At 53.6% G+C, this 12,817-nt stretch overlaps 1 protein-coding gene across 2 annotated transcripts; it reads right to left on the minus strand.

Moving 5' to 3' along the window:
* Positions 1 to 339: 339 nt before the first annotated feature.
* hars (histidyl-tRNA synthetase) lies at positions 340 to 12,268 on the minus strand. 2 transcript variants are annotated; one of them, XM_079249641.1, is made up of 14 exons: positions 12,107 to 12,243; positions 10,179 to 10,521; positions 10,008 to 10,097; positions 9,303 to 9,422; positions 9,128 to 9,223; positions 6,963 to 7,088; positions 6,785 to 6,892; positions 6,613 to 6,711; positions 4,611 to 4,704; positions 4,398 to 4,525; positions 4,052 to 4,324; positions 1,224 to 1,340; positions 750 to 896; positions 340 to 661 (listed from the first exon to the last, which is right to left on the minus strand). In XM_079249641.1, the coding sequence occupies exons 2-14, from the start codon at positions 10,281 to 10,283 to the stop codon at positions 602 to 604; spliced, it is 1,563 nt and encodes a 520-aa protein (XP_079105767.1). In that variant the 5' UTR covers positions 10,284 to 10,521; positions 12,107 to 12,243; the 3' UTR covers positions 340 to 601. The 2 variants fall into 2 exon arrangements, with proteins under 2 accessions (XP_079105767.1, XP_079105768.1); XM_079249642.1 differs by lacking the exon at positions 10,179 to 10,521 and having other exon boundaries at positions 12,107 to 12,268.
* Between the last annotated feature and the right edge of the window lie 549 nt (positions 12,269 to 12,817).

A 12,817-nucleotide genomic window follows, 5' to 3' on the forward strand; every position in this document is an offset into this window, starting at 1 on the left:
GGCTGCACAGCTGTTCCGCTCCACTCCGTTAAAATACCCGACATTCTCCACGCTTCAGGTTTTCAATAAGGAATCAGTTCTAAACCCAGTTTTACTGGTTTTTCATCTCCTTAGAGGTTTTCTGTTCCATGTTCTGACACTGAAACCATGAACGTCTACAACCAGAAGATGCAGCTGCTTCAGAATCAGAACATTCAGCAGGAATCAGGCTTCACAACACTGCTGGACATCCCATAACCAGCAGGTGGCAGTCCTCACACCTGAGCTGTTTAATGTGCTGAACATGAGGCGACAGGGAAGACTGGACACATAAACGGGTCTTCATCACACCGTCGGGTCAGAATGAGTTTATTTGAGCAGCGCTGGTGATGCAGGTGATGAGTCCTGCACACACCAGCTTCATGGACTACAGACATGACAGGTTGAATGAACGTATGATGTGGAGAGCAGACACCTTCAGAGAGAAGCTCACAGATCCTGCAAACATTCCTACAGGAGGAACCAGCAGCTGCTTGGGTCCCTCATGGCGGCAGATGGCGGGAAGGGATTCTGTACAAGCCTCTGCAGAGAGGAACAGATGAAGCACATGGAGCTGGAGGTGTTAGACGTCAGACGTCCTCCTCTTTATCTCCTGGATGAGATCAGCCCTGGGTATGTCCACCTGCAGAGACGACAGCGATGTAGGTTTAGGAAGACTGGAAAGGTTCAGCAGCTGCTTCGGCCTGGAGGTGAGGTCCAGCCAGACGTACCTCCTCTCTGGAAGCCACCATGCGGAGTTTCACCACCCCGTCTTTCAGCTCCTGTTCTCCCAGGATGGCCACCATGGGGATCCCAGACTCCTCGCAGTGCTGCAGCTGACTCAGCAGTTTGGGGTTCTTCTTGTACATCACCTCCGCCTGACAGCAGAAACATGAAGGGTTCATCAGGTTCCCTGGTTTCCATGGTGATCTGGTTTTCAGCCGCTTCAGTACGACAGGAATCCAGACTCACATAAAAGTATTTAGAACGAAATTTATCCGGACAGAAACTTCCAGAAAAGGAGGCAAAAAATATTCCAAAAGTAAATAAACGTGACTTTAAAGACGTTTCCAGGAGAAACGGCAGGAATTATGGGATGTTATGTTCCTGCTCCGACGTCTTCACCTGGAATAAAAAACATGAATCTCCTCCAGAGCAGAGAAGAAGTCTGGGATCGGACCCCTCCATCCCGTTCTAAGCCTCACCTTGATGTCGGCGTTCCACAGCTCCGTGACGAGCTTCAGCCTCTCCTCCAGCAGGTTCTTCTGAGCCGACGCTACCAGGACTTGGACCTCTGTGGTCCGGACCTTCTCCGCTGCAGCCTGACGAGGAAAAACATTCAGTCTGAGCGTCACGGTCGGAATCGGATCAGAGTCCAGCTCGCGTCTCTGAATCGGATCCGGTCCGAGTGTCTCGTCTCTGAATCGGATCCGGTCCGAGCGTCTCTGAATCGGATCCGGTCCGAGCGCGTCTGAATCGGATCCGGTCCGAGCGTCTCGTCTCTGAATCGGATCCGGTCCGAGCGTCTCGTCTCTGAATCGGATCCGGTCCGAGCGTCGCGTCTCTGAATCGGATCCGGTCCGAGCCTCTCGTCTCTGAATCGGATCCGGTCCGAGCCTCTCTGAATCGGATCCGGTCCGAGCGTCTCTGAATCGGATCCGGTCCGAGCGTCGCGTCTCGCCGTCGGATCCGGTCCGAGCGTCGCGTCTCGCCGTCGGATCCGGTCCGAGCGTCGCGTCTCTGAATCGGATCCGGTCCGAGCCTCTCGTCTCTGAATCGGATCCGGTCCGAGCCTCTCGTCTCTGAATCGGATCCGGTCCGAGCGTCGCGTCTCTGAATCGGATCCGGTCCGAGCCTCGCGTCTCTGAATCGGATCCGGTCCGAGCGTCGCGTCTCTGAATCGGATCCGGTCCGAGCCTCGCGTCTCTGAATCGGATCCGGTCCGAGCGTCGCGTCTCTGAATCGGATCCGGTCCGAGCCTCTCGTCTCTGAATCGGATCCGGTCCGAGCGTCTCGTCTCTGAATCGGATCCGGTCCGAGCCTCTCGTCTCTGAATCGGATCCGGTCCGAGCGTCGCGTCTCTGAATCGGATCCGGTCCGAGCCTCTCTGAATCGGATCCGGTCCGAGCGTCTCTGAATCGGATCCGGTCCGAGCGTCGCGTCTCGCCGTCGGATCCGGTCCGAGCGTCGCGTCTCTGAATCGGATCCGGTCCGAGCCTCTCGTCTCTGAATCGGATCCGGTCCGAGCGTCTCGTCTCTGAATCGGATCCGGTCCGAGCCTCGCGTCTCTGAATCGGATCCGGTCCGAGCCTCGCGTCTCTGAATCGGATCCGGTCCGAGCCTCGCGTCTCTGAATCGGATCCGGTCCGAGCGTCGCGTCTCTGAATCGGATCCGGTCCGAGCCTCGCGTCTCTGAATCGGATCCGGTCCGAGCGTCGCGTCTCTGAATCGGATCCGGTCCGAGCCTCTCGTCTCTGAATCGGATCCGGTCCGAGCGTCTCGTCTCTGAATCGGATCCGGTCCGAGCGTCTCGTCTCTGAATCGGATCCGGTCCGAGCCTCTCGTCTCTGAATCGGATCCGGTCCGAGCCTCTCTGAATCGGATCCGGTCCGAGCGTCGCGTCTCTGAATCGGATCCGGTCCGAGCGTCTCGTCTCTGAATCGGATCCGGTCCGAGTGTCTCGTCTCTGAATCGGATCCGGTCCGAGCCTCTCTGAATCGGATCCGGTCCGAGCCTCGCGTCTCTGAATCGGATCCGGTCCGAGCGTCGCGTCTCTGAATCGGATCCGGTCCGAGCCTCTCGTCTCTGAATCGGATCCGGTCCGAGCGTCGCGTCTCTGAATCGGATCCGGTCCGAGCGTCGCGTCTCTGAATCGGATCCGGTCCGAGCCTCGCGTCTCTGAATCGGATCCGGTCCGAGTGTCTCGTCTCTGAATCGGATCCGGTCCGAGCCTCGCGTCTCTGAATCGGATCCGGTCCGAGCGTCGCGTCTCTGAATCGGATCCGGTCCGAGCGTCGCGTCTCTGAATCGGATCCGGTCCGAGCCTCGCGTCTCTGAATCGGATCCGGTCCGAGCGTCGCGTCTCTGAATCGGATCCGGTCCGAGCCTCGCGTCTCTGAATCGGATCCGGTCCGAGCCTCGCGTCTCTGAATCGGATCCGGTCCGAGCCTCGCGTCTCTGAATCGGATCCGGTCCGAGCCTCGCGTCTCTGAATCGGATCCGGTCCGAGCGTCGCGTCTCTGAATCGGATCCGGTCCGAGCCTCGCGTCTCTGAATCGGATCCGGTCCGAGCCTCGCGTCTCTGAATCGGATCCAGTCCGAGCGTCTCGTCTCTGAATCGGATCCGGTCCGAGCCTCGCGTCTCTGAATCGGATCCGGTCCGAGCCTCGCGTCTCGCCGTCGGATCCGGTCCGAGCGTCGCGTCTCTGAATCGGATCCGGTCCGAGCGTCGCGTCTCTGAATCGGATCCGGTCCGAGCGTCGCGTCTCTGAATCGGATCCGGTCCGAGCGTCGCGTCTCTGAATCGGATCCGGTCCGAGCGTCTCGTCTCTGAATCGGATCCGGTCCGAGCCTCGCGTCTCTGAATCGGATCCGGTCCGAGCCTCGCGTCTCTGAATCGGATCCAGTCCGAGCGTCTCGTCTCTGAATCGGATCCGGTCCGAGCGTCGCGTCTCGCCGTCGGATCCGGTCCGAGCGTCGCGTCTCTGAATCGGATCCGGTCCGAGCGTCGCGTCTCTGAATCGGATCCGGTCCGAGCGTCTCGTCTCTGAATCGGATCCGGTCCGAGCCTCTCGTCTCTGAATCGGATCCGGTCCGAGCGTCGCGTCTCTGAATCGGATCCGGTCCGAGCGTCGCGTCTCTGAATCGGATCCGGTCCGAGCCTCGCGTCTCTGAATCGGATCCGGTCCGAGCCTCTCGTCTCTGAATCGGATCCGGTCCGAGCGTCGCGTCTCTGAATCGGATCCGGTCCGAGCGTCGCGTCTCTGAATCGGATCAGCACCAGATCAACGTGTTCAGTAAAACGAGTCGTCACCTCGGCCTTCTGTTCCATGATGGAGAAGATCCTCTCGATGCCGATGCTGACACCCACACACGGGACTTTCCGGCCCTTGGGATCAAACATGCCCACCAGACCGTCGTATCGCCCCCCTCCGGCCACACTGCCCACGCTGACGCTCTCGTCGGCGTTGGCCCCGTTCTGGGCATCGTTGGGCCCCGGGGCCACGCCGGCCTGGGTCAGCACCGCCTCATAGATGACGGCGGTGTAGTAGTCCAGGCCTCGGGCCAGACTGAGGTCAAACACCACCTGAGGACGGCATCGGCGTGTCAGAGAGGAACAGGAGGGACGGGGGGACCATGAGGACGATCACGTCCCTCACCTTGTCTGTGACCTGGAAGAGCTGCAGGAAGCTGAGGAGAAGCTTAATGTCAGACAGACCGGCGCACGCCTGCTTACTCTGAGACAGCCTGGGGTCCAGCAGGAGGCGCTCCGCCAGATCCATTCCTCCTGCAGGAGACGTCACACACATGTCCAACACTACTGCGCCAAACCTTCTGCCTCCATGTTCTCTGAAACAGAGATGAGGTCTCACCCTGCATGCTGACGTACTCCCCAATCAGGTCGGCCGCCTCCTCCGACAAGCCCTTCTCACTCACCATCTCCTTCCTCACATCCTCCCAGGGCAGCTGGAGGAGAAGAGAGCAGAAGTCAGCTACAGACGAGGAGAAACACACCAGAGAAGAAGAGGGGCGGCGGCGACCACGTGAAGATCTGTAAATGTTTACTGCGTTTCATCCTCATCACATGAAAACGTTGTGATGTGAAGAACCAGTCTGGAAACAGGAAATGTTAAATTATCTTCTGCAGCCTGCATGATCAATAACTTTATTAATTCCATTGCAGACACCAAGATGTGGAGGGATAAAACATCGACCTGGTTACCAGAACGCTCTGGAAGATCACGACTTTCCCACAACCATGAGTTATTTACAGCAAACAGCAGGTCCACTGGGACCAGTCGGACCAGTATGCCACGCCCACACAACCAGCATGTGACCAGTATGCCACGCCCACACAACCAGCATGTGACCAGTATGCCACGCCCACACAAACCAGCATGTGACCAGTATGCCACGCCCACACAACCCAGCATGTGACCAGTATGCCACGCCCACACAACCAGCATGTGACCAGTATGCCACGCCCACACAACCAGCATGTGACCAGTATGCCACGCCCACACAACCAGCATGTGACCAGTATGCCACGCCCACACAACCCAGCATGTGACCAGTATGCCACGCCCACACAACCCAGCATGTGACCAGTATGCCACGCCCACACAACCAGCATGTGACCAGTATGCCACGCCCACACAAACCAGCATGTGACCAGTATGCCACGCCCACACAAACCAGCATGTGACCAGTATGCCACGCCCACACAACCAGCATGTGACCAGTATGCCACGCCCACACAACCCGCATGTGACCAGTATGCCACGCCCACACACCCAGCATGTGACCAGTATGCCACGCCCACACACCCAGCATGTGGCCAGTATGCCACGCCCACACACCCAGCATGTGACCAGTATGCCACGCCCACACACCCAGCATGTGACCAGTATGCCACGCCCACACACCCAGCATGTGACCAGTATGCCACGCCCACACACCCAGCATGTGGCCAGTATGCCACGCCCACACACCCAGCATGTGGCCAGTATGCCACGCCCACACACCCAGCATGTGGCCAGTATGCCACGCCCACACACCCAGCATGTGGCCAGTATGCCACGCCCACACACCCAGCATGTGGCCAGTATGCCACGCCCACACAACCAGCATGTGGCCAGTATGCCACGCCCACACAACCAGCATGTGGCCAGTATGCCACGCCCACACACCCAGCATGTGGCCAGTATGCCACGCCCACACACCCAGCATGTGGCCAGTATGCCACGCCCACACACCCAGCATGTGGCCAGTATGCCACGGTTCTGGTTCTGATGGAGGGTTTCCAGCCCGGTTCTGGTTCTGGTGGCGGTTTTCCAGCCCGGTTCTGGTTCTGATGGAGGGTTTTCCAGCCCGGTTCTGGTTCTGATGGAGGGTTTCCCGCCCGGTTCTGGTTCTGATGGAGGGTTTCCCGCCCGGTTCTGGTTCTGATGGAGGGTTTCTCGCCCGGTTCTGGTTCTATTTTCTGACTATTTCCTACAAACTGGACTGATTTGGGTCACAGAACGGGTCTGTTTTAGATGGACTGAGATGCATCATCATCATTCTCCTTCTCCTCCTCCTCCTCCTCCTCATCATCATCATCATGTTCCCCATCATCATCATCATGTTCCACATCATCATCATCATCCTCATGTTCCACATCATCATCATGTTCCACATCATCATCATCCTCATGTTCCATCATTATCATGTTCCTCATCATCCTCATGTTCCACATCATCATCATGTTCCACATCATCATCCTCATGTTCCACATCATCATCATCATCATGTTCCCCATCATTATCATGTTCCTCATCCTCATCATCTTCCTCATCATCATGTTCCTCATCACCATCATCATCTTCCTCCTACCTTATCCAGTTTATCCACCGTTGAACAGATGGTGCGGAACTTGTCGTCCGGAACGCCGCAGACTGCAAACATCCCGTCCAGGATGCGTCTATCGTTGACCTGGAAACACAAGGAGCAGTTAGGAAGTGATGCGGACTCCGGTCTGACCGCTGACCCCGACGGAGCGACGGACCTTGATCCGGAAGTCTCCCAGATCCAACTCATTGAGGATTTCGTGAACGATCTTCAGGCACTCTGCGTCTGGGATCATGGCGTCGTACTGACCCGCGATGTCGAAATCCTGAAAGACGCAGATTCCCAGGTGGAGCAGGCAGATTTCTGACCATCAACAGAATGATCTGGTGACTTACGCATTGGTAAAACTCTCTGTAGCGTCCACGGGTCATGGCTGGGTTGTCACGGCGATAGACTTTAGCGATGTGGTAGCGCTTGATGTTGGATATCTTGTTCATGGCCAGGTAGCGTGCGAAGGGAACCTGAATACGAGTCAAGGAGACAGGCGGCGTGGAAATGTGGTTATGTCATTCAACAAGACGGTGCCGCAGGCTTTAGACAGCGCTGCACGCCTCAAACGGCGCCGCAGGCTTCAAACAACGCTGCACGCCTGAAACGGCGCCGCAGGCTTTAGACAGTGCTGCACGCCTCAAACGGCGCCGCAGGCTTTAGACAGCGCTGCACGCCTCAAACGGCGCGGCAGGCTTTAGACAGCGCTGCACGCCTCAAACGGCGCCGCAGGCTTTAGATAGCGCTGCACGCCTCAAACGGCGCCGCAGGCTTCAAACAACGCTGCACGCCTCAAACGGCGCCGCAGGCTTTAGATAGCGCTGCACGCCTCAAACGGCGCGGCAGGCTTCAAACAACGCTGCACGCCTCAAACGGCGCCGCAGGCTTCAAACAACGCTGCACGCCTCAAACAGCGCCGCAGGCTTCAAACAACGCTGCACGCCTCAAACGGCGCCGCAGGCTTCAAACAACGCTGCACGCCTCAAACGGCGCCGCAGGCTTTAGACAGCGCTGCACGCCTCAAACGGCGCCGCAGGCTTTAGACAGCGCTGCACGCCTCAAACGGCGCCGCAGGCTTTAGACAGCGCTGCACGCCTCAAACGGCGCCGCAGGCTTCAAACAACGCTGCACGCCTCAAACGGCGCCGCAGGCTTTAGATAGCGCTGCACGCCTCAAACGGCGCCGCAGGCTTTAGACAGCGCTGCACGCCTCAAACGGCGCCGCAGGCTTTAGACAGCGCTGCACGCCTCAAACGGCGCCGCAGGCTTTAGACAGCGCTGCACGCCTCAAACGGCGCCGCAGGCTTTAGACAGCGCTGCACGCCTCAAACGGCACCGCAGGCTTTAGATAGCGCTGCACGCCTCAAACGCCGCCGCAGGCTTTAGATAGCGCTGCACGCCTCAAACGGCGCCGCAGGCTTTAGACAGCGCTGCACGCCTCAAACGGCGCCGCAGGCTTTAGACAGCGCTGCACGCCTCAAACGGCGCCGCAGGCTTTAGACAGCGCTGCACGCCTCAAACGCCGCCGCAGGCTTTAGATAGCGCTGCACGCCTCAAACGGCGCCGCAGGCTTTAGACAGCGCTGCACGCCTCAAACGGCGCCGCAGGCTTTAGATAGCGCTGCACGCCTCAAACGGCGCCGCAGGCTTTAGATAGCGCTGCACGCCTCAAACGGCACCGCAGGCTTTAGATAGCGCTGCACGCCTCAAACGCCGCCGCAGGCTTCAAACAACGCTGCACGCCTCAAACGCCGCCGCAGGCTTCAAACAACGCTGCACGCCTCAAACGCCGCCGCAGGCTTTAGATAGCGCTGCACGCCTCAAACGGCGCCGCAGGCTTTAGACAGCGCTGCACGCCTCAAACGGCGCCGCAGGCTTTAGATAGCGCTGCACGCCTCAAACGGCGCCGCAGGCTTTAGATAGCGCTGCACGCCTCAAACGGCGCCGCAGGCTTTAGATAGCGCTGCACGCCTCAAACGGCACCGCAGGCTTTAGATAGCGCTGCACGCCTCAAACGCCGCCGCAGGCTTCAAACAACGCTGCACGCCTCAAACGGCGCCGCAGGCTTTAGATAGCGCTGCACGCCTCAAACGGCGCCGCAGGCTTTAGATAGCGCTGCACGCCTCAAACGGCGCCGCAGGCTTTAGACAGCGCTGCACGCCTCAAACGGCGCCGCAGGCTTTAGACAGCGCTGCACGCCTCAAACGGCGCCGCAGGCTTTAGACAGCGCTGCACGCCTCAAACGGCGCCGCAGGCTTTAGACAGCGCTGCACGCCTCAAACGGCGCCGCAGGCTTTAGACAGCGCTGCACGCCTCAAACGGCGCGGCAGGCTTTAGACAGCGCTGCACGCCTCAAACGGCGCGGCAGGCTTCAAACAACGCTGCGCCGCTTCAAACAGTGCCGCATGCCTCAAACAACGCATGCAGGCTGCAGACGACGACGCTGGAGGCGTCAGATGGCGCCGCGCCGCTTCAGACGGCACCGCACGCCGCCAGGCGTCCAGCTGAGGATACGGTGAGGTCGTATCGCAGCGACAGCAGCTCCCCGCCCTGGTCCTTCAGGTCGTAGATGAGCTTGGAGTCCTCACCGTACTTCCCCGTCAACGTTTCCTGAGAAAAACGAGACGTTTAAGTTCCACGTCTGGCAACAGGATTGGCGGGAAAACAGAACAACTGGGAGAACTGGTACCTTCAGCTCGAACACGGGCGTGTCGATGGTCTCGGCGCCGTGGCGTTTAAAGCAGCTGGTGATGATGCTGAAGACCTTCTCTCTGATGGCCATCTGCTTGGGGCTGTAGTCCCTCGTTCCCTGCCGACACATGACCTCCATCTCATCCTCGTTTTATTTATTTTAACCCACTCCTGGATTTTCGCATCAAGTTCTTATCAATAAATATATTAAAATCTCTTATTAAACATGAAACGCTAAACCTTTATTATTAATAATTATAATAATATTCAACACTTATCTATTATTGTCGTAAGTTTGCTTTGTGGAGACACAGAAATAAAAATATCAGTGAAATCATAAAATAATTTATTATTAATAATGATAGTAAAATTACACCGTCCACACCGCGCCCATCCTGGGCTTGATGTAAATGTTTCTGCAAACTTCAGGCTGATTTCGAAGTTGCTTTTTTTTTATCTAAAGCCTTGGAAAGAATCATTTATAATCAGATAATTGTCCACCTACAGGAGCATGATGTTCTTGAGACTTTCCAGTCAGGTTTTAAAGCAATGCACAGGACTGAATCAGCACTTCTGAGAGTTTTAATGATTTTCTTTTATCATGTGACTCCGGTGACTGTGTGATCCTTACTTTACTGAACTGCTGCATTTGATACGGCTGATCAGCATCATTCCTCTGAAAGCAGCCCGTGTGGCTTCTTACCTTTGCTGTTTTAAGGACAAACTGGTGTTTTCCGTCATCTCCTCCAAGCTGAGCCTTTAGCTCCAGCAGTCTGGCGACCTCTTCATCAATCTGCAACGACACAAAGCCAATCACAAGCGTTTCGTCATCAATACTGTCCCAGAACCTCTGTCCTTCTGCAAACAGGCCTACCTGAGCCACGGTGAGACCGGGAGCGCCATGCAGAGGTCGGACCCGTGTTGCGGTGCGGACAGCCGCCAGCCCAGAGCAGACACGAACACAAGACATGGCCAGCATGATATCCAGCGAAACGAAGAGCGGGAATTAAAAAATAATAATAATTCCAGAGATCCGTCCAGTAAAAGTTCAGGAGTTCATCACCGGCGTTGTCCGGGGACACGGCAGCCAATCAGAGCGGGAGAGAGTCAGTCCAGCAGGGATGGCGAGGTAGACAGTGAAGATGAAGAGTAACCAGAGCGGCGTCATCCAGGGCCAGGCGGGGAGAACAGGAGAAAAGTGGTAAGCTACCCTGTCACTAGGAGGGCGGGGCATCATCATCATCATCATCATCACAGCGTGGAGGACAGAACATGAAATGTTTCCAGTCAATGACAGCTGTCAGCCCAGCACAGCCACAGACCCCCCCCCCCCATAACCCAAACAGAAGCACACCCCACAGACACACAACCCGATCTCACAGAACTTCCATAAATTATATCCACAGTCATCAATACACATGATCGGGTAAAACTGCGAGAGAAAAGGTGCCGTTTCTGCGCCACTTCCTGCCAGAGCGCCTTCAGAGGGCGACAGGAACCAGGTGGCGCCTGTCGGCGAGGTCCAGGAGGGGCTCTTACCAAACGTCTATGATCATTTTATCAACACTTTGCTCGGGTATCTATACATAAAAACCTACAAAATCCAGTAAATACAACAATATTTAATATAAATAATAAATCATTCAGTTAATCAATAATCTATGTAATAAAACCAGGTGACAAATAATAATTAGTCACTGATAATACGAACGTTATTTGTATCATTAATCAAATATTTTGTCTACTAATTCAAAATTAATTCTTTAGTAACATTTTAATTAAAAGACAATATAATAGAAATGTATCAACATTTATTAAGCTATCGGAACACAGTGATCAATAAACACATCATCATCATCATCATCATCATGGCATCTGACACAAGATAATGACATCAAAGCTTCACTTAATTTTGCCTAAAACTAACAAATGGAGTTAAATGAAAAATAACTAATTTATATTTTATATATATTTATGTATTTTTAATCATTATTCTCAGAAGCAACAAGTTATTATTTTAAATTTTATATGAAAACTTTAATTTTCTGGTAAATCTTGTATTAATACATTTTTTTAATTCACATTGTAATAAAAACACGTTTTTACTTTATTTATAATTGCTTTACTTTTAAAGAATTCTTTAGCTTAAGGTAAAGATTTATTCTGTGTATTTTTGGGTCGACATTTAATTCTAAAAACACAACGTGGTTTTGTTTTTCTGATTCATAATCTTCAATCATTTAAATAAAAAGTTGACCTACTTATGTAGCGGATTTATTTATTTATTTTTGTGATTTAAAAAAAAAAAAAACTTTTCTGAGTTTAAAAAAGGTGAATAAAAGTATTCAGTGGTTCTTGCCAAGCAGTGATGTTTAGCAACTGTCATTTATTGCATCATCGGTTCTCATTCATTCATAAACACCTGAAATTGACTTTAAGATTTCCTTCACATCCGTCCAAACCAACTATTTATATAAGAAACTAAGTTTATTGTGCTTCTGTGTCCAGTAATATAAACAACATTAAGTTCAGTTAGCTTGAGTTGGCTAACACTGATCTGAATGAGTTAGCCGCTTAGCTTAGCACTTAGCTTTGCGTTAGCAGCTAATGTAGCTAAAAGGAAATGACACATTTAGGACATGACAGTTTCTGACATAACCTAAATGTGTTATATTTCCACATTTAGTCCTGAAATTACTGTTTAATGACCATAATGTTTAGTGTTTTATTCTGATTTAACGGCTTCTGTCTATCTGTTGGGATCATCACGTTGCTGATAACATTTATACAGGATAAACTGACCTGCTCTTTGCTCGCCTTCTCGGATTTTAGTTTCCGGACTACTTCTCCTTGGATTTTAATGGCTTCTTGTATCTGAGCCTTGTCTTCCATGGCTTCAGATCAAAGTGTCTCTGCTGCTCCACACACCGCTAGCGGCGACCTGCAGTGTGGACAGAGGGACGGAACCACAGCGGCTGTCAGGGTGATGGGAGGGACCCATAGAGGGGGCACCAGTCGGAAACGGAAGTCCGTCATGATTTCAGTTCTATACGTTCAAAATGAAGGACTTCTTTTGCTGTAGCGCGAGCTGGTTCAGCAGGAATGGATGGAAAATCATAGACCGTATATGAAAGATGGACGGAGCCTTCGGTGGTAAAAAGTTAAGCCTATGCAGACGTGCATAAAATTGCAGTTCCCCTTCATCCACTAGGGGCTGCAAAACACAGCAAATCCCCAAAGACTCCCATGTTAAAAAGACCAACTTCACAGCAGAAATTAAACATGTATACAGCGTGGTTCAAAAATCCATTTTAGGTTTAATAGGTCAGGTTTACCTTCATGACAACTGTGGGGGGGAGTGAACTTTTTTCTAACTTGCCCGTTTAAAAGTAATTTAATCTCTAAAATCGGCTAATTCAGGGGCGTGTCCTTTTGATTGACACGCCCCTAAATTTGAGACAGATCTCCCACTTCAAGTATGAAGAATGTAGAACAACCACAGTTTTTACCCGG

Source organism: Telmatherina bonti (genome assembly GCF_933228915.1).
Source record: "Telmatherina bonti genome assembly, chromosome: 12".
Taxonomy (NCBI): Eukaryota; Metazoa; Chordata; class Actinopteri; order Atheriniformes; family Telmatherinidae; genus Telmatherina; species Telmatherina bonti.

Excerpts from the sequence above, each read along its gene's own strand:
- hars (XM_079249641.1), bottom strand. The coding sequence starts at position 10,283 with ATGCTGGCCATGTCTTGTGTTCGTGTCTGCTCTGGGCTGGCGGCTGTC. Across the intron at positions 10,098-10,178 it reads CCGGTCTCACCGTGGCTCAG|ATTGATGAAGAGGTCGCCAG; the intron begins GTAGGCCTGTTT and ends GTGTCGTTGCAG. Across the intron at positions 662-749 it reads TGGTGGCTTCCAGAGAGGAG|GTGGACATACCCAGGGCTGA; the intron begins GTACGTCTGGCT and ends TCGTCTCTGCAG.